The following is a 27500-nucleotide window of genomic DNA, read 5'->3' as shown; positions in this document are numbered from 1 at the left end:
CTCGGATTAGCTTACATCAGCTCTGCATGTATTGATGTCAGTGTGTAGTCGTTCTAGGTGCTATAGTATTTATTATGAAATATTCTGCCTCAGTGGATTCAAGCTGTTTACACTGGACTCCAACAGGCTGTTGACATGTGTGTGTGTGTGTGTGTGTGTGTGTGTGTGTGTGTGTGTGTGTGTGTGTGTGTTGTGTGTGTGTTGTGTGGTGTGTGTGTGTGTGTGTGTGTGTGTGTGTGTGTGTGTGTGTGTGTGTGTGTGTGTGTGTGTGTGTGTGTGTGTGTGTGTGTGTGTGTGTGTGTGTGTGTGCTCTCCTCAGATAAAGAGGAACTCTTTCAGAATGTACTGACACAGGTGGCAGAACAGTTCTCAAGGTAAGCAGCATCAACTCTTCACCGTGAACTCATTCATATTGCAGCAAATATTTGAGTTATTACTTATTCATACTTTCTATGTTTTTGTATCAACTGTGAACAATTTGTTTAGTTTTATTACTCTCTATCGTGTCTTCCTTTCAGTTTGTTCTAGCGTACTGTTAAGAGAAAACTTCCTTTCGAAGCTTGATGAAAATGTATTTCCTGGTCTCAAGAGACAGAGGACTCTTACAGAGGGTTTGCACCAGCAGCAGCAGCAGCACCACCGTGTGAACGCCTGTGTGTGTGATCAGTGCTGGGAACCTCTCTGCTTATGCTTTTTTTTTTTCTTTAAACCTGCATCATAGACAGGAAGTGTTTCTGTGTGATGACATCCTGCGAAGCAGTTGTGCACAGGTCCAACATGAGTCCATTGGGCCGAAGGGAACAGCAGCACGTTGGCCTGTGGTTGCTAATTGTGTGTCACAGCCAGAGATCTATTTGCATTCTTGGATTATCAATTAGCAGATGTGATAGAAGTTGCCTTATTTGTTATGACCTAGTGATTATTCAGTACTTAGCAGGGATGGCACTGTTAGAGTTGTTCCATGAAGAATGAGAGAGCGACTATAACGCTTCAGAAATGATTTCCATGAGTGACTTGTAAACTGATTATTTGAGATTTCAAAATATAATTTAGTTTGACAAATGGAGCTGAAATCCTGTTGATTCAGAAATGTGTTGATTTGCAGCTGTCTAATGGTTATGCAATATGATGGTCTACAATGGAGCACTACAGGGATATATATATCGATATCTATATCGAAATCTATATCTTATATGATTGATTAAAAACACTTTGATTAAGGTATATATGTTTGTATACAAATACACAATAATATTTATTGTTCAAATGTTTTTTTCCCTCCCTCTCCATCTGTCTGCAGGGCATTCAAGATCAACGAGCTGAAGACCGAGGTCACCAACCGTCTGGCCATGCTGGAGAAAAGAGTGGAACGTAAGTCCCCCCCCATTCTCAGGTTTACACCTTTTTCATAAGCTGTTTTGCTCACCAACAAATACAAAAATATAAAGGGGCTTATGAATATTGTATTGAATCAATTCTTCCTCATCTTAACTGAACTAGCTCCTACCCTGGTGGAGGACATGGTGTGAAAGCTAAAGCTAACAGTGCTAATCATTTGTATTTGATCTATGTGCATTTCATGCAGTATGGTTGAGATATGCGAGAGACAAAGAAGTACAGTAAGTCCCTTATAGACAACACTCTATTATAATCCAGTTGAAAGTTCACTTTGGAAACTTTCATACAGTTTAAAGTCCAGTCTGCAGCAGGAGGGTGCAGACTTTGTTTGCTCTCATACATCTCATACATGTCAGCTTTATGGGAATACCCCATTATCTTTCTACTATTTCACATTGATGATGCACTTACGCTTAGCTCTCAGAGACTGTTAGACATGCAACGTAGGTATCAGCAACATTCAGGCACCAAACCTATTCTTGGCAAAAGATTGTACTGAATTTCTCTTTGCAAATTAGGCTGTGTGTGAGCTTATGTTTAACTTTTGAGCTGCGCTATGCTATCCCTGTGCTATGCTTCTGTCAGGACACAGCTGTGGGGGTGTTTTCTACACTCATGATGCATGGCAACTCTTCAGAAAAGCATGGTGTTTTGTGTCCAACCTGAGGGCCATGCTTCCAGCTCTGCATACCATTATCCCTATCTTAGTTTACTGTTTTAGCAGACCAACATTTGGTAAATAGCACTAAAAAAACAAGACAATTAAGTCTGACGGGAATGTCATTGGTTGTGTAGGTAATTGGTGTCAAACCAAAGGAAGCAGACCTGCAGGTGGTGTTGGAGTCAGAGAGAAGTTCGTACAAGATGTTTGTGGAATCCATCCAGCAGTGGTTGAGATATGTCACTCTGAACCATCTAACCGACCCAACACATAAAAAGATCAAATGATATAGTTTCTGTCTATAAGCCGTTCTTAAGGGAGATTAAATAGTGTGTCTTGTCAAAAGAAACATTTTGTCATATGCTACTTGACTTTCTGGACTTCACTTAGCTTTGAAAGTATTATTAGTACAGTGGTTCTATCTAGAGTGATTCGTGTGCAGTGTGAGATAACTGCATGCCTTCAGTGCATGTTGTCTGAACTTGTGTCCCTCCACACTTTATGATGCTGCGATTAGATAAGTGGACGATACATGTTATGTTGTCTGCTAAAACATCTCAAGAGGCTGTTGACCAGCTGCAATTATTAGCATCTAATGACCATTGACCACTTGGACTGACAGAGGGCAAAGTAAGGTGTCCTCTTCATACTTAAACAACATCATGGTCAGGCCATTTCTCCTCAGCTGACCTTTATCACTTTCCAGGTTTTGGTGTGTTATTAACAGTAAGGAGGAAGTGTGCTGTGCTCACTATGCTGCAGCAGCTTACATAGTTGTTACCTGCATGCCTGTTGGCATCTTTGCACTGGGTATAATGTAAATGTCTCAATTCTCTAAAGATAAAAGTCAGCAATAAAATAGGATCAATAAAGTTTCCCTACCATCATATTTTTTTATAATATCAGTCTGTGTTCTCAACAGGTCAGCTGCTAGAGTAATTACCTACAGGAACATTTAATCAGTTATCGTTTATGCAATCATTACTTCCTTCCTAGTAAGGCTGTGATTAAAGGTAAAGGTTAGGCAGAATATGTCAGTTGTTCATTGAGTTAACAGTTAAGTCAGCCACCAGACTCAGATTGTTGCAAGTGTTCCCCCCCTGGCTGAGCTGTGGATCTGTCCTCCATAAATGCACATTGCTAATTGCTTTGGTACTTCTGCTCTCCTGCAGCAAATGTGTGTATTGCACTGCCGAGCTGAATGACTTTGCACCAAGTGGCAAACTGTGGGGTAGAGCCGGGAAGCCAATACGGTGCCACACACTGCAGTTCATACATGGGCCGCTAGGGACTGGCTGCAGAAAGGAGCAATTTCCATAGACCCCCATGTTAAAATGCCCAACTTTACAGCAGAAAAAAACATGTTTCTACCCATGGATGCAATAAATATTATTATCGATATAGTTAGGTTCCACCTTCATGATTATGAATCTGTGAGTGAATTGTTTTCTAACACGACCCTTTTATTTATATTAGGTCTTAAAGTGTTTGCATAAATTAGGGCGTGGTCACTTTGATGGACACGTCCATGCCTCACTGTCAGCTAACAGCAACTTGTCCACTCTGCTAGGCTACAACCATAGAGGCTACAACGTTAGTTAGTCATAGTACTGTACTTGACCCTTTAGCTTTAGCCGTGTTCGTGGTGATTGTGCCTTTTAGGGAATATTGTTACAAATACCAGACAATTAAAATGTTGTGCTGTGCGCTTGAATGTACTAACAGAACTTCCAAGAAGTCTAAAATGATAATATTATACATGTTAACCCCGTTCGCAGGTGTTTGTGTGCTTGGTAGCTTAGCTTGTTACTTATGAGCCAGCTAAGGACGTAACCCTTTATGCATACATATACATTTTAGTTTATGATTCTGTCACGATCACAGGTACAGATCAGAACCCAATAGCACGACTCAGATACAACCAGTGTAGCAATGTTCAGTTTATTCAGGTCAGGGACAGGCAGGGTCAAAACCAGGAAATCCGTCAGACAGGCAACCAAAACCAGACAGGGAGCAGGCAGGAACTCGAGATCCGTAAACAGGCAGGCAGGGGTAAAAAACCGGGCAGGACAAACATCTAGGCTAGAGCACAACACTCACTGGAGAGCTTGGCGGAAACGACAAGACAATCTGGCAAAGGACAAGTGATAGTGAGGTGGTATAAATACTGTGGAGTGATGAGGGAATGAGTAACAGGTGAGGGGAAGGGCTGGGGAGACCAGGTGAGGGAAGTGAGCTGATTACAAGGGCCTGGAGGAAGGCGGGATCTGAAATGACAGGAGAGTTTAGTTGAGCCACCAAACAAACAATAATAGAAGTGTCTAACTTGTGACAGATTCAGCCTTGGGTAAGACTTTTATAGTCTATGGCTATGACGCCCTAATGCTAAACGGGAGCAAATGTTAATAGGGGACCCGATTATCCCAGTGGCGTCCCGGAGCTAGCCCACTGCGGCTCCGTTAGGTCCGGGCGGTGGAGTCCGTCTTTTCTCAACGTGTGAATGACAAGCATTAAGAATAACAAAATATAGCTAATTCTCTTGCAGATTGTCTCATTTGATTATGAATGTAACGTTTATATAGGGGAACTACACTGTTAGCAGTGACTTGATATGCATGTATTTCATGTTAGCTTAGCCTGAGCTAGCTCTGTTTACTTCCAGTTCGGAGGCAGCAGGTCCCGCCTCGGCTCCGCCTCTTTGAGCAGGCGGGATTAGACTCTGACGTCACAGCCGGCCGTTAGTGGCCGACTCCGCCTACTAAGGGCTTCACGGCAACTCTACAGAATCCTATGGGTGACGTCACCGACACTACGTCCATTTATATATATAGTCTATACAGTCTATGCTTTGCACACACAGTTTTGGTTTGATAATATAAAGATGTGTGCATAATACCTAGAGTCGGTTCCATTGTAGACTTTTTTATGGCACTATAGCAGATTAATTTACACACTCATACGTAGAATCAAATAAACCCATCATAAAAATAATAATGTTTTCATAGTGACTTATACCCTTTACATATGTTTAAATGAGTATATAAAACAATAATGATAACATTGATTGATTGATTGATTACATATTTACAAGCAGTTCTGAACAGAAATATAGTTATTGAATTTATATGTTAAAACATATAATATCTAGGAAATGGTTCTCTGAGTCGTATTTTTCTGCAACCAAAACCAGGAAGTGCGACGGCGTTGAAAAAAAGGCCCAACGGTGGGACTACAATTTATGTGTCATTCTGTGACATCATTATGGCCTTTGGGAAAGAGAAATCTTAAAGTAAGGGTAATACTAACTAAATCAACTTCCCAGTACAAACACTTTTATAGCTCTTATATAAATCATTAGGGTCTAAGAGTTGTAAAATGCGCTAATAACTGAATCCAGAGTTAGTTTCTCTTTTCATTAATCTGACCACTCTGAAATCGGCCCTGACTCTGCGAATTTGAAGCGGGACTTAAGCAAAATGCAAGTGTGCACTCTCTATGGGCCAATGATAGTCAGGCCATTTTGGCCTCATGGTTCACTGAGAAGTTACTAGAATTACTAGATTCTCCCATTGACAGACAAGAGGGATTTCCGCCGCAGGTTTATATTTACGTAACATTTGCGCGACTTGCAGGTCCACACAGGGGCGGCGCCAGAGGGGAGCTAGGGGGTGCTGAAGCACCCCCCAGGATTGCCAAATCACCCCCTAAGCACCCCCAAGAAATATGTGGTTTTTTTTTTTTCGAAGATTATTATTATTATTTTTATTAAATTAAATTAGAAAAATTATTGATTACATCAATGCAAATGTGAAACAAACACATTTTTGACCAAAAACATAAAGCCAACACAGGTGATATGATTAGGCCAATGGCCAGCACCCATTCGATTTTTGACCTACCCATAGGCTACATTTCTTTGTGACACTTGATTGACTTCCTGTTAGCTAGAGCGCCAAATGATTTGCTAACAGCAAAGTGAACAATTGATCATTTTTTAGTCCTTAAACGTCCACGTGTGGACACTCAATCAAAACCACCTGAAAGCGAGAGGGATTCTGCACATAATAGGCCTTGTGAGTACAAGTAGCTTACTTCTGGGTCTCAGTGTGTCATTCAAGCTCTGCTCTGTGTGTGTGTATGTGTGTGTGTATGTGTGTCTGTCTGTCTGTCTGTCTGTCTGTCTGTCTGTCTGTCTGTCTGTCTGTCTGTCTGTCTGTCTGTCTGTCTGTCTGTCTGTCTGTCTGTCTGTGTGTGTGTGTGTGTGTGTGTGTGTGTGTGTGTGTGTGTGTGTGTGTGTGGGTGTGTGTGTGTGTGTGTGTGTGTGTGTGTGTGTGGGTGTGTGTGTGTGTGTGTGTGTGTGGCACGAGCCATTTTGTGTGTGTGTGTGTGTGTGTGTGTGTGTGTGTGTGTGTGTGTGTGTGTGTGTGTGTGTGTGTGGCACGAGCCATTTTGTGTGCGTGCGCGAGCGAGCGAGAGCTCGCGCACCGGTCGGTATCTACTGGAGATCATTGTGGTTAGCATCTGGTGATAGCTAGCCAAGCTAACGGATATAAGGAGCTTTTTCAACAACAAGGTGGAGGGAGAACTCTCTCCTGTCAGACTGAGAGTCTCAGATAACCTCAGCTCAGGTGAAGTAAAGGACTCTCAGTGTTTAGATAGTTAACTTTAGTCTAGTTATCTCAGTGGGTCTCAAACGGTTTGTTTTAAAAGGGGAGTGATTTGTAAAATATCTATAAAGAAATAGAAAATCTGTTTACAGCTCTGTTTCATATGGGTGTTGAGAGATGAATCCATAGATCTCTTAATGTTGCTCTCAAAGTGCACCAGATTTATGCTTTTAACTTCAATATTTAAAAAAAATCTTCCCAGGGAAGCATGCCCTCAGACCCCACTAGAGGAGGTAAGGACCCTCCTAGAGGAGGTGAGGTTCACCCCCCACTTGTAAAAATAGCACTTTACCCCTGCTTACACCTATGCATTGAGCTGATTATCGAGCCTTCATTGCAACAGTCGCGGGTGCACTGTGTGTGCGTGTGGGGAGTGTTGCAGTAGAAAATTCAACTGTAGCGCTGGTGCATTAATGGGAAACCCTTAATGTTTGAGCACCCTCTATGAAACGTCAAGCTACCCCACAGCACCCCCTAGAGAAAATCTCTGGCGCCGCCACTGCGTCCACATGCAGTGCATAAACATGGCTGAGTCAACAGCGATAACTTTCGAGGGGTGGAGGTATGCCCATTATTTTGAGTTTGTCCGAAGAATAGACAGGAATGTGACGGTGAGGTGCAAACTGTGTCCAGGCCAGAAGCTTTTATCCACTGCTGCAAACACAACATCAAACCTCAACAAGCACCTGCAAAGACAACATGCTAATAGCTAAGGAGGACCTCCGAATCCAGAGTGAGGATGTCGAGTAAAGTAACGAGTACTTTAGGTGCGCCGCATTTGCGCTTCAGATGAGGCTCCCTCCGCAAAATGAAGCACCCTCCACAGTTTGGGTGATCTGCCTGTAGGGAGGGTGGCCCTGCGAGTAAAGTAACGAGTAAAGTAACAAGTAAAGTAACGAGTAAAGTAACGCGTTACATAATACGTAATATATTACTTTTTTTTTTTTTAAGTAATTAGTAATATGTAATATATTACTTTTTTTGAGTAACGACCCCATCTCTGGTCCTAAACTAGGTTATCTATTGTCCCTTTTCCACCAAACCGGTTCCGGTTCAAGATCCGTTCTTGTGCTTTTCTGGTGCTGAACTGGTTCTTCTCTGTAGCACCACTTGTGTTTCCACCGCTCAGAGCCCGACTGGTGCTGCGTCATGACATCACCATTTACGTCGGTTTACGTTTCTCCCAAACGCCGCTCACAACAACAACAATGAAGGTGTAACATGTCTGCCTGCTCTCCAAAATGATCAATAACAGCGAGCGGATGGTCAAAGTAAGGTAAAAATAAACAGAATTACCCTAAGCCTGATTAGTGTTGCCTGACTTTATAAAGTGTGTTTTTTTTATAAGCTTGAGGTCGCGTTCTGGTCACTTAGCTCAACGCTACTGCTTGTTACAACTTGTATTTGCCGTACTCCCCATTAACTGTTATTGCTCAGGTTAATCTCGCCCCCTTCGACGTAAGCGTTAAGTATTGGTTCTTGGTTCTTGCCGGGCAGCCGAGTGGGGTCAGCTAAGAACCGGTTTTCGGTGCTTAGAGCCTGCTCCGCTGTGGTGGAAACAGGAATGTTAAGGCTGTACAAAGGCGTGGAATCAAATGCACAATGCAGAGACAAACAAAGTATCAAAATAAAGTGTTTTAATGTAAACACGTCATAACACACTGAATACATAAAGTAACAAAACAAACACTCAATAAACTGTCTAACCTATACTATCAAAAAACTACAAAAACGACTTACTTAATCTAACTCTATGAACGATAACTCTATGGACAATGACAAATGATCTTAACGCTGGAATGTTTGGAACACACAAGACAATCTGGCAACGAGACAGGGGAAGACGAGAACTATATATATACTAGACCAGGGGTGCCCAACCAGTCGATTCCCAGTCGATCGCGAGATGTGTCTAAAAATAGAACAACAACATTCTGTGTTATGTCCTGTAACATAATGTTCCTGTGCCAGAATAATGCACTTGAACGCATCAAAGCTTTGTGATTGGCCGGCGTGACCCCATGTGTCGGGGCGTGGCTGGTGGGCAGTGGGCACTATTTCGCTGACGTTGTTGTCCGACCGTGTCAACAGGAGTGACAGTCCGCACACACACAAGACCGCAATTATGGCAGAAGCAAAAAAGCCCAAAATATATAATTTTCACTCCGAGTGGGAGGATGATTATTTTTGTATCTATTCCAATTCAAAGTCCATCTGTCTCTCATCTGCAATGCGAGCGTGGCTTTATCGAAGAAGTGTAATTTAGGAGCGGCATTTCAAAACAGTGCACAAACGCTACGAGACGGAATTCCCTCCTAATTCTGCCCTACGCTCCCAAAAGGGGAGGGGCCTGAAAGGACAGCTAAATGCACAGCAGTCCATTTTCACCAGGCCCAACAACAAGAGCAAGGCTGCTACCATAGCATCTTAACGTGTCAGTCACGTTCTTGAGAAACACATGAAGTCTTTCAAAGATGGCGAAGTTGTGAAAGAAGCATTCCTGGAGGCTGCTGACGCGCTTTTTGGGGACAGTTAAAATAACAGAAGCATTTCAACAGGTTTTTGATATAATAAAAACTCAAGTTGGATACCGTTATTAATCAGCTGTGAGTTTTAGTTTGTTTGAACTTATTCATTATAATTATTGTACAAAATGGTATAAGAATGCAAACATTAAGATCTGTTCTGTTTAAATTGATTATAGTCTATTATCAATTCAGGTTAAGAAACTAGTGTTGCTTGCATCCTATTTTAAAGGCATTTCTTTTTATAATCTACTAAAATGCAACAAAAAAATGGTTTGATTCTATTAATTTTGTCTTTTTTATTGCACTTTGGCAGCAGATTCCTGTGTAGCTTCAGATCTGAGTTGTCTTATTAGTAAGCCTCATTTATACTTTTGTAGCAACACTATTTTTATATAATGGCAAAGAAAGGGTTCAGAGTCTTTTCTTTTTTTCCTGTGTCATATGTGGCAGCACTGTTCAATGCTTCTTGAAAACATTACCCACTGTAGTATGTGACGTGTGAATAAACTCCAACTCTGTATCAACAACACTGTTGTGTAACTTCAGTTAAATACTTGTATGTGTGTAGATTAGAAAGAGGTAAGATAAAGGATCTGCAGTATTTTATGAAGTATTAATCGTACAAAGGTCAGTTTTATACAAGTAGAAGTGTGTATTTACCTGGTAGTAGGCTGTCAGTAATGGCTACGCCTCTCTATTTGGACTGGTAGATCTCGGCAGACTGGCAACTTTAAAAGTAGCTCTCGGTTCAAAAAAGGTTGGGCACCCCTGTACTAGACAGACAACACCAGGTGAAGACAATTAGACAATCACAACAGCGGGAAAACAGACAAGGCAGGAAACGTACTTTAGACACATGAGGGTAGACAAGACTATCAAAATAAAACAGGAACCTATCTAAACACATAACATGAAACCTAAACTAGGGAACAATCTTAGCAGAGCCGTCTACGCACAACAAAGAAGAACCAAAGCTAAATCAGACTCTAGCCCGGAACCGGACCTGGAACCGGTTTGGTGGAAAAGGGGCATAACCGGTTCCAGAGCCGGCCAGAACCAAGAACCAATACTTCACGATTACGTGGGGGCCGAAATTAGCCTGAGCAACAACAGTTCATGGCGAGTACGGGCCGGCAAATAAAAGTTGTAACAAGCAGTAGCGCTGAGCAAAGTGACTAGAACGCAACCACACACTTATAAAAAACACTCACTTTATATAGTCATTCTGTTTATTTTTCAGATTCAGATTCAGATTCAACTTTATTGTCATTAAATAGTACATGTACTAGTGACAAAATGTAAGTTTAGGCATCTGACCAGAAGTGCAAAAAAGCAGTGCAGGAGACCAGATGGTAAGACTACCCTTATAAAGGGTTTACGAATAGTTTGTAATTAATTAATTAATTAGGTTGTGAACACTTTATAAATCATTAATAAGCTTTTATAAGACATGAGATAAACAGGGCAACTGTGACCGGTTGCTTGCCAAATAGTGAGCCCACATGTATCTGTACTGCTAAGCCTTATATTGGCTACTTAGCTTACTTCGTCTTCTTCATCAGCCAGCATCCTTGGTATCTGTTGTTCACAGAGTTGATTCTCCCCCCATCCATCTTTATGTTTCTTGGCATCTCTTATGACCATTTATTAATGAGTTATTAACATTTATAACTGCCAAAAGGGAGCCATATTGTAAAGTGTGAAACACATCACCATCTATTGATGAGTCACTAACATTTATAACCACTGAAAGGGTGCGTTGTTTTTAAGTTTAATACACATGTCCATTTTTGAATGAGTTATAACATTCACACTTACCTAATACACATTTTTCACATGAAATGCAAAGTAAGATGCAACAGAACCAGCCTGCGGAGGAAGAAGAGCCGCTGTCGAGCTTTCTTGGTGATGGTGGTGGTGTGAAGAGTCCATGTCAGGTCCTCAGTGATGTGGACCCCGAGGAACCTGAAGCTGCTGACTCTCCACCGTAGTCCCATTGATGGCAATGGGGGCGTGTCCCTCTCCCTGCTGCTTCCTGCAATCCACAATCAGCTCCTTGGTTTTGCTGACGTTGAGATGGAGGTTGTTTTCCTGGCACCAAGACGTCAGGTTTTCGACCTCCTCTCTGTACGCCGTCTCGTCGCCGTCTGTGATCTGGCCGATGACGGTCGTGTCGTCAGCAAACTTCCCGATGGTGTTGGAGCTGTGTGTGGCCACGCACTCGTGAGTGAACAGGGAGTAGAGGAGAGGGCTGAGCATGCAGCCTTGAGGGGCTCCGATGTTGAGGATCAGGGTGGAGGATGTGATGTTTCCCACCCACACTGCCTGGGGTCTGCCCGTCAGGAAGTTTAGGATCCAATCACAGAGGGTGCTGTTGAGCCTGAGGTCTCTGAGCTTGATGACCAGCTTGGAGAGCACAATGGTGTTGAAAGCTGAACTGTAATCAATGAACAGCATTCTCACATATGTGTTCCTCTGGTCCAGGTGTGTGAGGGCAGTGTGGATGGTATGGGCTATGGTGTCGTCTGTGGACCTGTTTGCTCTGTAGGCAAACTGCAGGGGGTCCAGAGAGTCAGGGAGGGAGGAGGTGATGAAGGTTTTGACTAACCGCTCAAAGCACTTCATGATGATGGAGGTGAGTGCTACTGGGTGGTAGTCATTGAGGCTGGTGATTATTGTCTTTTTGGGGACAGGAACGATGGTGGAGTGTTTGAAGCATGTGGGGACTACAGACTGCAGCAGGGACCTGTTGAAGATGTCTGTGAACACCTCTGCCAGCTGAACTGCACACACCCTGAGAACACGGCCAGGGATGCCATCAGGTCCAGGAGCCTTGTGTGGGTTAACCCTTTTAAAGGATTTACACACATCTGCCCTGTTTAAAACAAAAGGGCAGGGCTCCTGATCCTTCTCTGCACCCCCAGCCTGGTTGCTCTCAAATCGTGCAAGAAAACTGTTCAGCTCATCTGGGAGAGATGCGCACTGCTGATAACTCTCCGGAGTTCATACCTAGAATTCCTGTAATCGTCCAAATCTCCAGCTCTGTGCGCGATAGTGCGTGCATTCAGTTTGCCACGCACCTCGCCGTTTATCCAGGGCTTTTGATTAGGGAATGTTCGTACTGAAACCTTCGGTACCACGTCATCGATGCATTTCCCAATGAAGCAGATGACCGTGTAACAGCCGATGTGTTAAAAAGCAGAATCTCAGCAGAACTTTCTTCATGTTGGCGGTATTAAAGTCTACAGTATTATCCCACTTAATGCTAGCAGAGAGACAGGAAGCTAACAACAGCAGTCACAGGAATTACATGTCGCTCAATGTGACCACGCCCTAATTGATGCATAACTTTAAGGCTTAATATAACTTAAACAAATTATAAATGGTAGTAACTCATTAATAAATGGTGATTTGTTTAACACTTTACAAGACTCCCTTTTGGCAGTTATAAATGTTAGTAAATAAATGGTCATAAAGAGATGCAAAGAAACATCAAGATGGATGGGGGGAGAATCAACTCGGTGAACAACAGATACCAAGGATGCTGGCTGATGTCCATTTGGACATCAGCCAAGGCAAGGCAAGGCACCTTTCAGCACCAGGCAATTCAAGGTGCTTTACAAAAATGAAAGACATTCAGACAAAGGCATTTAAAAACAGTAAAAGATAATAAAAGAAACATTAAAAGTGGAAGACGTTAAGAAAATGGCATTTAAAATCAGTCATTAAAAAGAAAAGCTAATAAAATAAACATTAAAAGATAGAAGTTACAGTGCAGTCTAAGATATGAATAGTTCAATTCTTTCGGTTCTTGATTTTTAATTTATTCACAGAACCTCCCTTTGGAAATCCGAACATTTCCGTCCCGATTGTTAATTTAGACTGATTGTTTTCACCATGTTATGCTCGCATGACATCCACAATTGGACCCTCAGGAGGGTGTACAGCCCCCTACTCTGCTTTGCGTTCCATAAAAAAGTCTTTAAGTGTTACCTGAACACCCCGTGTTACCTAAACACTATTTTTCACCCGTCGGTGCTGTGATACTTGTTCCTCAGTACAACTCACCCAAAAACTGATCGTAAACCCTGGCTACGATGGATATCCCAAATATCCTACTTTCGAGCAGTCCCTCTCATAAATGTCATGGAGTTTCAGACGGTTTTCACCATGTTTTGCTCGCATGACATCCACAATCGGACCCTCAGGAGGGTGTACTAGCCCCCTACTCTGCTTTGCGATAAGTGTCCCGTTGTCCCTGTATTCTTCTTCAGAAGAAGAAGAGTCGAAGCCTTCTGGTTCTGATGCTCCATTTTCACGAGTGCTAGCGAAAATAATCTCTAGTGCGTCTGTGACTGTTGTGTTTTTTTTAGACATTTTCTCAGTCTCTGTCTTGTTTCCTCACATACGTTAACTGATGGGAGACACATGGTTTATGTTTTTTTCTTGGTCGGTGTAATGATAGGTGTTTATGCGTCGGTAGGCCCTTAGTGATTTCTTGAGTGTCCATTTGTCATTTCAGACCAACATAGCTGCAGCTGCCCTGGCAGAGATTTACTTGACCGACATACGATACAACCAAATCCCACACAGTGTAACGCCAAGTCAAGCTGCTTTGAGCTACCTTATTGGCTGCTGTGATTCGTCGGGTAAAGTCTCACAATAGGTACCGCAGGAAAGCTACAGTTCCAGCGATTCGGTGGTTATCTGCATGATATTTGTACTCCTTATAATCAAAAATATCTGATTAAATACGTAGAATATGCGCACTTCGACATGGCGCTGCGAGCTTCGACTCCAGAGGGAAGCCATCATGCTCTTACTTTGAAACCTTGAAATGCGGAAATGTCGTCATCAGCAGGCCATCACGTGGTTTCCGAAAATAACCGAGTGACACGAGCAGATTTCGGTCGAGACCGGCGGAAAGTTTGTCTCAAAACTCTGTGTGTGTAAAAAGACGATCCGTGATATAGTATTCACAGATCTTTTTTGTATTTGTGAAAATATTTAGCGTATTTGCAGATCCGTTTTACATTTGCACATTTATTTGTGAGTTTGTAAACCTTTTAACTGCATTTGTGGATGGTGTTTTACATTTACAAATCACATATTTACACACAAATAATTGTTATGTTCACACAAATGAGACAAATCTAAGCCCATAAACTTGGGACTTGCTTGAAACTTGCTTGAGACATGTAGGTTAAGACTTGAGACCTCTGGGTACTTGCTTTCAAGCAGAACAGGGCAAACAAACTTAGCAGGAGTGTTTACTGTTCGGTGTAATTACGTACAACGTCCTCCACAATTTCTGTAGTCCTATTCAGCCACATGTTAACAACCATAGTTTTTCAGACACGTAAACTCTTCAACAATCACCAGTGGGGTCACTGCTGATGTATTTAATGTCGTAGAACAAAACGTGATCCGTCTCTTAAATTTGTGTCAACCACAGACCCAGTGGCGGCCACCCCATAGGGGCGCTAGGGGCGCCGCCACACCTCTTCCCACATTAAAAAAAAAAAAATTTTTAAATATTAAATTAAAAAATATATATTAAAAAAATATATATATTTTATATTTTTATTTTTAATGAACAAGGTAAATATCATACAATTGGTATCAGTAAAATGTATAATCTACAATAAAATCTCGTTTAAAATTGTGTTACGATGTCTAAAGTTACTGATAAGTCACATATTTCCTGCCTGGCCTTGCCCATGGCATTAGTTTATCATTACCGGGCGGAGCCCCCGAGACAAACAGCAGCAACCAGCACGTTGCAAAAGTCTCAATAGTAAACTGTGCCGCCGAAACATAATTTCAGCCAATCAGCGCCGTCAAATATTTTGGTCACGAGGGCGCTCACGTTGGCGCCCACGTTGCTTACGTGACGTGAGTTGTTTTTTAGACTCGTGAGTGACCAAGGTGACGCAGTATTTAGAATGGTGTGCAGGTGGAGTCGCCGGACCTCGGTCCGCACCCAATTCCGTGCAAGAGCTACTCTCCAATCCTTTCCAAAGGAGAAGTTTGGGAGATAAATTGATACTTAAAGACCTTGGACCGGACCAACCCGATTTGTATATATCACAGCTTTAAAGCGAGCTCCGCGCTGCACTGGAAACGTGCCATTACATCACCAGAAGTCCTAATTTAAGGGGTAATTTCTCCCAAAAAAAATTGTTTTACTCACTATATCAAAAGCCCCACCAAAAATATTTTCCACCAGCCGCCACTGCACAGACCTTATTTGGAGCTATTTTCCAAAACCCTATGGAGAAATCCCATTGGCTCTGAGACGAGGGAACCGGTGGTGGTAAAATGCTAACTCAATTCCGGGTTTTAGGACTCGTCACTGCACCACTCTGTTATACATCCATGCTTTGTCTGCACATAGGTGTGTCCATGTGATCTTCAGTCGCCCTCTAGTGGCGTATCCAATATAACATTCTCTCATATCACATTACCAGATAAACCACTCAACAGAACACATAATAACAGTAGATACTTTGATCACACACTACTTGCCTGGTCGTGAAACCTGAGTGAGATAATGCCTCATGTTTGTTTATTTGGGATTGACAGCAAGGCTCTGTTAGTTTATGATCACATTATGTCTTCTTGTGAATAGAAGGAAGTGAGAGATCAATCAATCAGGGGTCTTCCTCTGGTTACATGATGACCTGGCATTTTAGATTGTCTCCAGTAGTCCTAAGTGATTAATAATATTGATTTTATTTCTTACAAATCAATACATGGGCTACACAGGTTGTCATGTCCGACTATCACAAGTAGAATCATAATGAAAACTACGCCGGTAAAATGTGCCTGTAGAAAACGGCTTAGGCCTATGCCACAATAGGATAGCAACAAGTAGTCAACATAGTCAGATTAGCTTCGGTTGCTATGCTAACATGATTTTAGTTATACCAGAGAAACTTTAATAGCAGCGTTGTGATGCCAAACAGTGTCAATTCAGACTGAAACACATTCACTTATGGGGATGGGGGATATTTATCAGCTGCTTGTGTGCCAGTCAGACAGTGAATACTTTACAGTAGTACAGACGTTTTTGGTGAAGCGTGTATCGAGGCTTGCCCGTCGATACCACGTGACTGCTTCAGATAGTGCTTCAGATCGGTTGAACCACTGACACTTCACAGTTTTACAACACTCATATTACCATGATGGGATTAAGAGAGCTCAGACCCTCACTTACAGTGGGGCAAACATTTAGTCAGCCACCAATTGTGCAAGTTCTCCCACTTAAAAAGATGAGAGAGGCCTGTAATTTTCATCCTAGGTACACTTCAACTATGAGAGACAGAATGGGGGAAATAATCCAGGAAATCACATTGTAGGATTTTTAATGAATTAATTGGTAAATTCCTCGGTAAAATAAGTATTTGGTCACCTACAAACAAACAAGATGTCTGGCTCTCACAGACCTGTAACTTCTTCTTTAAGATCCTCCTCTGTCCTCCACTTGTTAACTGTATTAATGGCACCTCTTTGAACTCGTTATCAGTATTAAAGACACCTATCCACAACCTCAAACAGTCACACTCCAAACTCCACTATGGCCAAGACCAAAGAGCTGTCAAAAGACACCAGAAACAAAATTGTAGACCTGCACCAGGCTGGGAAGACTGAATCTGCAATAGGTAAGCAGCTTGGTGTGAAGAAATCAACTGTGGGAGCAATTATTAGAAAATGGAAGACATACAAGACCACTGATAATCTCCCTCGATCTGGGGCTCCACGCAAGATCTCACCCCGTGGGGTCAAAATGATCACAAGAACGGTGAGCAAAAATCCCAGAACCACACGGGGGGACCTAGTCAATGACCTGCAGAGAGCTGGGACCAAAGTAACAAAGGCTACCATCAGTAACACACTACGCCGCCAGGGACTCAAATCCTGCAGTGCCAGACGTGTCCCCCTGCTTAAGCCAGTACATGTCCAGGCCCGTCTGAAGTTTGCTAGAGAGCATTTAGATGATCCAGAAGAGGATTGGGAGAATGTCATATGGTCAGATGAAACCAAAATATAACTTTTTGGTAAAAACTCAACTAGACGTGTTTGGAGGAGAAAGAATGCTGAGTTGCATCCAAAGAACACCATACCTACTGTGAAACATGGGGGTGGAAACATCATGCTTTGGGGCTGTTTTTCTGCAAAGGGACCAGGACGACTGATCCGTGTAAAGGCAAGAATGAATGGGGCCATGTATCGTGAGATTTTGAGTGACAACCTCCTTCCATCAGCAAGGGCATTGAAGATGAAACGTGGCTGGGTCTTTCAGCATGACAATGATCCCAAACACACCGCCCGGGCAACGAAGGAGTGGCTTCGTAAGAAGCATTTCAAGGTCCTGGAGTGGCCTAGCCAGTCTCCAGATCTCAACCCCATAGAAAATCTTTGGAGGGAGTTGAAAGTCCGTGTTGCCCAGCGACAGCCCCAAAACATCACTGCTCTAGAGGAGATCTGCATGGAGGAATGGGCCAAAATACCAGCAACAGTGTGTGAAAACCTTGTGAAGACTTACAGAAAAACATTTAACCTCTGTCATTGCCAACAAAGGGTATATAACAAAGTATTGAGATGAACTTTTGTTATTGACCAAATACTTATTTTCCACCATAATTTGCAAATAAATTCTTTAAAAATCAGACAATGTGATTTTCTGGATTTTTTTTTCTTTCTCATTTTGTCTCTCATAGTTGAGGTATAGCTAGGATGAAAATTACAGGCCTCTCTCATCTTTTTAAGTGGGAGAACTTGCACAATTGGTGGCTGACTAAATACTTGTTTGCCCCACTGTATATGGAGGATGGAACATGATATAAGTATAAATATATAAATGCCTACTAAATGTATAAATAAATAAGGCAATACATAAATAAATACAGGAATAAATAAACAAATAAATAAAGGTAGAGATAAATAAATGTGTACAATATTGATACAAATTGATTACATGAAAATAGGATTTCATGTTCGTTGTTTAGAGTTATTCTAAGGCTTTACTCATTGGGAACTGAGTATAAGAAAGATCACACTGTTGAGATGTCATATCTGCCTGTTTTACACATGTTGACCAACAGGGGGGTTGTGCTCAAATAAAGCCTCATGAGATTAACCCTTTTGCGAACCAATTGGCTGGAAAGCTTCAAAGCTTCATAAGGCTTCATCTCGCCATCACTACTTTACAGCGGACGCTGCCGTGAGTTAACGGGAGATAAACTCCGGTGGACGAGCAGCACTGCAGTAAATGCCGCTGAACCACATTATTAAACAATGAACCATGGCACTGGAGAAAAGTACAAGGGTTGAGAAGTAGTTATTTAATTTTATCTGGCTTCGTATGATTAAAAGCAACACGATCATCGACCCGATGCAGTCCCCCATTGTTGTTGTTGTGAGTGGCGTTTGGGAGAAACGTAAACTGTGACGTCATGACGCAGCAGCGGCAGCACCAGTCGGGCTCTGAGCGGTGGAAACACAAGTGGTGCTACAGAGAAGAACCAGTTAAGCACCAGAAAAGCACAAGGACGGATCTTGAACCGGAGCCGGTTTGATGGAAAAGGGGCATAATGTGCCCTCTCAACATACATCCTCAAGTAGAGACAAAAAGACAAGAGTTCCAGCAGAACTGTAGCTCAGCAGATGGAACCACAGGCTTCACCATAGCAACTGATGGCATAACACCATTGGTGTTTGCTGTGCGACCTCAGTGTGTTTATGTGTGTGCGTGTTGGTGTCTCTACATGCGTGTATGGGCTGTGTGTAATGCATAATGCCTTCACACACATGTGTTGCAGCTTTTTTGGCCAACGTCTTCTTATGTTCTGACCTCATATGGTTCCATGTGATGTGCCTCAATTTCCTAATAGTCCACAATGACCCTTTCAGTCACCATGACATCATGGCCTGAGTTTGCTTTGGTCACCATGGCAATTTCCCTTAACTCTACAGTAGAAAGCCTTCTGGAGCAGAGAGAGGTGCTCTGATCCACAGGTATGGACTGACAGTGTTCAGTGTGAACCTGGTCTAAAATGCATACCTTTCAACTGAATTTGCATTAAATACTAAATAGTTGGGAGCAGATCGTTTATTTTTACATCGTTTCAATGTATACTAAACAAATTAAATTAATTAAATTCAAGGCACATTGGATTTAAACTGCTGCAGAACAGACAATTGTTTCATGAACTAGTGGAAAAATGATCTCCAACACTCAAAGTGATTTATTTCAGTTCCCACTCTCCCTAACTCCCTGTAGTAATACTTTCAGATCTGACGCACAGCCACTTCACACAAGCATGCCAACTGCCTGGATACCTGGTTGCTATGGCAACATTGTGGCGCCCACACAGATCTCCATCCTCTCATGACTTTAGTCGCAATGGTCACGTCCCTAATGGGAGCTGGAGACAGGTGGACTGATGAAGGAGGCAAAGAGAGGAGGACCAAGTCATATGATGACATATGAGAGTTCTGACACACAGCTGTTCATATTACTGCTGCTGGACTCCACACACAGCTGTTCATATTACTGCTGCTGGACTCCACACACAGCTGTTCATATTACTGCTGCTGGACTCCACACACAGCTGTTCATATTCAACCCAGTCTCATGGCATTTCGTGTTCACCAACACGATTTTAAATCTATTGATTCGTGTTCACCAACACGATTTCCCCCTTTTTTTCGTGTTGCACAGCACGATTTTAAAAGCAATGAATTTCTACTGGTAATGTGTTTCGTGCCTGGCTGCAGCATGTCTTTTTCTCCAGTCGGGTCGTGGAAGACCGGAAGCTGTGTGGTTCATAAAAACATGTTCTTACTCAATATCAAGCCACAATTATTGCTTTTATTTTAAATCGTATAATTTCGGACTTTTGTTGCCGTCTGTGAGGAAAATAAATGGGGCTCAGAGCCTCAGAATACTGAAATCTGTATTTTTAAAATCTTTTTTCCCTTCTAATTTGTTATTCTTTTCAAAATAACACACTGTTATTTACTCACCAATAACACACAATTATCCTTGCTTTTATTTATTGGTTTAATTCCATAATCTCGGGCTTTTTTGGCGTCCGTCAGGAACTGAATTTCAAAATAAAAATAACCGGAAACAGATGTAGGCATTTCGAGCGATTACCCAGGATCCTCAACTATGGTTTAAACTCGCTGATTGGATGTTTTAGCCGCAATGCATGCTGGGATTTGGTGTTTATATGATATGATATCCGGAAAACATTTTAAAAGAATAAAATAATACTTAATTCCGAGCGCTCTTGCTTTTCTCTTTGAAAGTCATCACATAACGGCATTGTAATACACGGTTCGGCTGCATTGTATATTACAGATCTGCCGTAGTTCTTTATTTATAGAGCCCTGATGAGAACACCTTTGGAAAAACTGGAAGAAATGCCGCCGAATCTGAATACTTGACGTGGATCATAAATATATCAACAATTAAACAACATCTTCAATTTCTCTTCACACAATACGTCTCCTTGCAGTATCAACACTAATTCGGCTGACTTTTATATTTGATCTAATTCATAGATAGGTTATATTTACACCATAACGGTGCACAGCTGATATAAAAGGACTTGTAGTTTTTAAAGATATTACTGATTTTCTTTGAATATAGGAATGTAAATACTGAGTCTAAAATAGTATAGCAATATGCTGTAAAATTATGTGAAAGCATGAATAAAACTACACATCTTCAGATGTTGTACATACATAAGTGTCCTACACTAATAATACAAAGTTATTATGGCTACTTTGTAGAGCTTCAATAACGTGCTTTAACCTAGTGGTTAAAGCATGTTATTGAATTATTGTTTTTATGTGTTATATTTGATTAAAAAAATATTAAGAGTACATACTTTCATAGGGGGAAAGTAGAAGGTCTGTGATAGAAATATAGAATATAAAAAATCAAGACAATACTATAAGTGATCTCTACAATAAAACAGTTTAGTGCAGAATGTACAAAGATATTAATAGGAGGATGTGCAAAACAGAAAAACTAATTAACCTTTATTTACTTTAGATTAAGGTCTTCTTTTAAATAAGAAAAAAACTTTGGGGGTATCTATCTACAGATAAATATTAAGCCTGACAAAGTACTTAACGTCTAATATATTACTTTCCTGCAATGTTAACTATGTTGAAGCACTTATTTTAACTGATATTATACATATGAATTATACTCTTATGTATGTAGATAGTATAAGAAATGTGCAGAATATGACAGTTTAATGGGGAGGTATACACACATATTGATAGATGTCTTGTAATGCACTGTTGAGGAACCTGTGACCCACGTTTTTCATTCATTGCATACACCGTAGTTGTGTATATGCTATGTCAATAAACCTTTGAAAATCTTGAAATCTTGAAAGGGATGTGCAAAATAGCAATTATACAGTCTTTAATTAACTATTAGTAGAGAATAACAAGTAATGAACATACTTTATTACTTGTTTCCATTCATGTCAATTGCAGATAAATGTTTAGTCTTCTCAAGCATCCATCCATCTTCTCCCACTTATCCGTGGTCGGGTCGCGGGGGTAGCAGTTCCAGCAGAGAGCCCCAAACTTTCTTTTCCCTGGCGACATCAACCAGCTCTGACTGGGGGATCCCAAGGCGCTCCCAGGCCAGCGAAGAGATATAATCCCTCCACCTGGTCCTAGGTCTACCCCTTGGTCTCTTCCCAGCTGGACGTGCCTGGAACACCTCCCTAGGGAGGCGCCCAGATGGCATCCTATCTAGGTACCCGACCCACCTCAACTGGCTCCTTTCGACGCGCCAACTATCAAATATCTCTCCTGATTGTTGGCACTTGACAATCACCTTACCTGAATTTTACTCAGGTGTAACTAAAGTCTGATTTAAGGGTTGTTTATATTTCACATCATTAATCAGAATCTGCAAAGTAACTCAAATAAGTGTAGTGGAGTAAAAACACCAGGTTAACCTCTGAATTGTAATGGAGTAGAATTACAAAGTAACAATGAGCTGTCATGTGGGTATATATTAATGCTATATACTAATGCTGCGCATGACAAGCGATTTTCACCCATTTATTAATTATATGTTTTACATTTGATAACACCAATGTGTTTAATACTGGCAACTTCTAATTGTGGGGAAAACGAAAACGTTCAGGAGAGACGTCCCATAGAACATTTTGCAAAACACAATAGTCAGCATGTGTAGTTCTGGGGGGGGGCGTTCGATTCTAGTTTTGGATAGTCTGGCGTGGTTTCGTTCCATTTCAAACAGCTGTTTGACGCTCGGCGTAACCTTGGCGCACAGCCACTCCAACATCCAATCCCAGAGCTTGAAGATTAAACACGGGGGCCGTAGTCCTAAACGATAGCTGGGGATTATGGGTAGTGTAGTGTCTTCGGCCATCCTAAACTCCTACGTCTGATTCCGGTTATTTTTATTTTGAAATTCAGTTCCTGACGGACGCCAAAAAAGCCCGAGATTATGGAATCAAACCAATAAATAAAAGCAAGGATAATTGTGTGTTATTGGTGAGTAAATAACAGTATGTTATTTTGAAAAGAATAACAAATTTGAAGGAAAAAAAGATTTAAAAATACAGATTTCAGTATTCTGAGGCTCTGAGCCCCATTTATTTTCCTCACAGACGGCAACAAAAGTCCAAAATTATACGATTTAAAATAAAAGCAATAATTGTGGCTTGATATTGAGTAAGAACATGTTTTTATGAACCACACAGCTTCAGGTCTTCCACGACCCGACCGGAGAAAAAGACGTGCTGCAGGCACGAAACACATTACCAGTAGAAATACATTGCTTTTAAAATCGTGCTGTGCAGCACGAAAAAAAGGGGGAAATCGTGTTGGTGAACACGAATCAATAGATTAAAAATCGTGTTGGTGAACACGAAATGCCATGAGACTGGGTTACTGCTGCTGGACTCCACACACAGCTGTTCATATTACTGCTGCTGGACTCCACACACAGCTGTTCATATTACTGCTGCTGGACTCCTCAGAATGCTGAAGTCTCGGGGAGTGGGCGTTCATGGTCCACAGCTGCAGGATATTTGTCCCTCTCTCTCCCCCCGCCTACACCAACTCTCAGACATCCTTCAACCCTGCTGCTTGCTCTCAGTCTCTCAACTTATGAATCACTTATGGGCACTCACTATGGTTGCATAAAGTTGACTTCATATATCTGATTGGGCACTGACAGACTTAAATATCTAGCTTACTAATGCCCCTGACAGTCCATACTACTGGAGGGTTTTTGGTGCAGCACAGCAACAAGTGACTTGCAGCCTTATCATTATCCAACATGTCATCACAGTATATGATGTTTTGATTGATCTCTGCTCTGATTGAGGGACAGTTTAGCCTAATATAACCCCACTCATCACCTGCAACTGTCCCTGACACAGTTTAAGGGTCTGCTCACACACCTGGACATTTTCTACACAAAACAATAGCTCACTGTTTACTTGCATGTATATTCGATGGCACCGTTCACCTGCTTTAATGAAGCTAACTCTACTCTTGGTTCATGGTTGCTATAAAAATATGAAATGCTTGCTTAATCCATCAATGTCAAGATTTGTGCCAAAGCTTTTTATAAGTAGGGTGAACATGAATGGCAGGGAATGTGTTTTTTTGCTGCATTAATTGACTGTTGATTGAACAACAAATCAAATGGCAAAAGAACAGTTATAGGCCAGTTTGAACTGAGCCTGTTGTTCCCACCTCTCAGTCGTAAGAGGCTAAACCACCATTAAAGGTTCATTTAGCTCCAAGACCTGTTACGGCCCGTCCACACAGCGGCGTGCGTTGAAGCTTCCAACGCTTCTGCCCATTCACTTTTAATGGGGTGACGTCACTTTTAGCCGAACTGCATCGTGGGAAGCGACGCGGAGCGTCGCTGGCGTGGCTCGCTGCAAAAGTTGAGCAATATTCAACTTTTGACGCCTCGGCAGAAGCGTCAGCCAATCGAATCATATGCCAGTACAAGCTCTAGCCAATCAAACCGCTGCTTGTGTGTCAGGGGCGGGAGATTCATGTGATTGGTTGTTGGTCGGGTGTCAGACACGCCCGCTGGCAAGCGTCAACGCACGCCGCTGTGTGGACGGGCCGTTAAGGATCTGCAGCTAGCAAGAGGTATGAGAAGGTAAATGGTTTGAAAAATATGAATAAATGACTCTCTGTCTGCAGTGGAGGGGATGAAGGTGGTGGAGATAGAGAAATGTCGCAACGACATTAAGAAGCTCCGTGAGGAGATGGCATCAAGAAACAACAGGTGACAGCAACACATTGAGCAATCACTGAATACACCTGCTTTCATGAGAATAACCACAGAGCTAGTCTCGCTGCTGTCTTATTAACACAGTGATCAAATGTCCCGCCGAAGGTGCTAAGTAGTGCTGTCAGGGCCTTATGGGCCGTAGAGCCAATGTGATTGGATGAAAGATGAGCAGGCATGACAACACCATTGTCCTGAAAAATGACATTAGAAAATAAGAAAGTGGCATGAAAAATTGTCAATTGAAAAATGCCATTATGAAATAAAAAAAGAAATGTTGAAAATAAAGGGCATTTGATTTTTTATTATCAAAAAGGAACATATTCAATTGGTAAAGCATTACTTAGGGTCACTGGCAGTTCTAGGATAAGAGTAAGTACATGTACCAGTCGAATAAATGTTAATAACGTGAAAAATGTCATATGTATTTTTGATACGTAATTTTGAATTTTCAGTATTGATGTAATGATATTTCTTTGTTGCTTCATGCTGTTCCCTAATCTATTTTCCAGTAACTTCCTGGAAGGCAACAAGAAGCTGACTCCACGCAGAGACGTGCCCTCCTACCCAAAGGTAAGTCTGCTCACTGCCCTCCTACCTCACTTCCTGTTAGCCAGCTGAGTCTGCTGATGGTAGCTCAGGTCTACTCAGTAATAAAACAGGTCCGATGTCCTGCGGGTTTTCGGACAACTTAGCATGTTGCATCAAAGGCTGAGTGGCATGGGAGTCTTTTGTTTTAAAAAAAGCAAGCAGTTATCAGTATCAGCTGTTTGTCCCAGGACATTTGATCACTGTGTTAATAAGACAGCAGCGAGACTAGCTCTGTGGTTATTCTCATGAAAGCAGGTGTATTCAGTGATTGCTCAACGTGTTGCTGTCACCTGTCATCTCCTCACGGAGCTTCTTAATGTCGTTGCGACATTTCTCTATCTCCACCACCTTCATCCCCTCCACTGCAGACAGAGAGTCATTTATTCATATTTTTCAAACCATTTACCTTCTCATACCTCTTGCTAGCTGCAAACGTACAGTAGCCCAGATCATTAACAGGTCTTGGAGCTAAATTGAACTTATCCTCAGTGAAAATATCATGGGGTTAGGGAAAGATGTGAAGGATAGATCATCAGGACTTAATGTTTGCTTTCATCAGTAAAAGTTTGCTCAGTGAGATAATAAAGTTCCTTTCCTATCATCTAAAGAATTTAAACAGCTGTTATCTGTGATACTCCTGTGTAATTTCACTCAGTTAGGAACCTTCCTGAGAGAAAACACTGTTCAACCACAACCCAGTGTCTACATATAGTTGAGATTTAACGGTTTTAAAAAAACAATTGGCCTAATTTACAGTTGTTGATTGATCAGGTTCAGTCCATGCCTTTTACCCCACATAAGTCTTTGCAGAACAAAAATACACTGAGCAAGTATCATCATGTCATGTTTACTTCACAGCCCTTCACAGGACGCATCAGTGAATCCAGTGAACGTTGCACATAGTCTAGTTTCACTTTAGAATCAGCTCACCTGTTAACAGCTGAATGGCTGCTAGTGTGGTGGAGTACAACCGTTCTGCAATAGTTAGTGATGATACAGTAACATGTTGGGAAGGCTGGTAGTTGTATACATTACAGCAGGTGTCTGTAGAGGCGGTGCAGACAGGGTTAACTGCAGCTCTGTTGCCTGCAGTACATGCTGTCACAACAGACCATAGACGCCCTCAAAAAACCCGCCTTCGACGTGTGGCTATGGGAGGCCAACGAGGTAAGACTGACCATTTTTCTGAACCCGTCTCACCTACAATTCCCCTCTCTCCTCCCTCCTCCTTCCCCTCCCCTCCCCTCCATGTTCCCCCTGCTGCCCTTTGTGTGTGTGTACCCTGTTTGTGTGTGCGTGTGTGTGTGTGCGCGTGCGTGCGTGTGCGTGTGTGTGTGTGTGTGTGTAGTACCATCTGTCTAAGGAGACAGTAGAAGCTCTTAGATTGCCTACATTCGATGCGTGGCAGTGGGAGCCAAATGAGGTGAGATGCATGCCCTGATAACACACTCATAATGCTTTCATCAAAGATGGGTTCAAATCTGTTCATTATAACTGATTAAAGACGACCAAATGGGTAATAATCCTTTATAATGATCATTTGATTAATGTTTAATAATTGCATGTCATTAAGGATCAGAAGTATTTGCTTAAAATAGGAAAAAAGTGTTGTGAAGCGTCCCCTGCCTTCTCTCCAATGGCAGGCTGTCTGGGGGGGTGTTTAGATAGTTAACTTTAGTTATGTTAGTTGAATTGATCTCAGTGAGTCTCAAACGGTTTGGTCACCATTAAGGTACACAAATGTTTCCAAGGCACACCTTTATATAATTATTATAGTTTTCAAAAAATAACAGAATAAATAAGACAGCTATGAAGTCCTTCCAGTTCATACTGTAGAACAGTACAACTAAAATACAGTTGGGAAATATGCATGAGTAAAAAGAAAACATTTTAACTATGTGAAATAAGGTAAGAAACATTCAAAACGTGTTGAGAGCTAAAACTAGTCTTTCTAATGTTAAACTACATTGTTAAATAAATGAATATTAGACTTGTAGTACTTCATATGCTGTTTCACTTGAAAACTGCATCATTCCTAAGGCAGCAACAGCACATCTGAAAATCAATATGTTTTGATGTAAATCAAAAGGTTTAAAGAAGTGTGTCATCACATGTTCACTGCACACAGACGTGTCACTGCTGTGTCCCTTTGTTGTACAGATGCTCAGCTGTCTGGAGCACATGTACCATGACCTGGGCCTGGTGCGAGACTTCAACATCAACCCCATCACTCTCAAGAGATGGCTGGTGAGAAACATCCGCACACAACCCTGCACAATACCTCTCTAAATACTTCTCAAGCTCAAAGGTCTCACCTCCTGTCCTGT

The 27500-nt window shown here is 41.8% G+C and overlaps 1 protein-coding gene across 1 annotated transcript in view; it reads left to right on the top strand.

Moving 5' to 3' along the window:
* Positions 1–27500, top strand: part of pde9a (phosphodiesterase 9A) — a gene marked incomplete in the record, with an annotated part of 44516 nt that overhangs the window by 2232 nt on the left and 14784 nt on the right. Inside the window, 6 exon segments of the mRNA XM_034202078.1 lie at positions 320–374; positions 1301–1371; positions 24495–24579; positions 25095–25155; positions 26266–26340; positions 27334–27420. Coding sequence (XP_034057969.1) covers positions 320–374; positions 1301–1371; positions 24495–24579; positions 25095–25155; positions 26266–26340; positions 27334–27420 — 434 coding nt within the window.

This window comes from Gymnodraco acuticeps, unplaced genomic scaffold, assembly GCF_902827175.1.
Source record: "Gymnodraco acuticeps unplaced genomic scaffold, fGymAcu1.1, whole genome shotgun sequence".
NCBI lineage: Eukaryota > Metazoa > Chordata > Actinopteri > Perciformes > Bathydraconidae > Gymnodraco > Gymnodraco acuticeps.
This window is presented reverse-complemented; position numbering and strand designations above follow the sequence as displayed.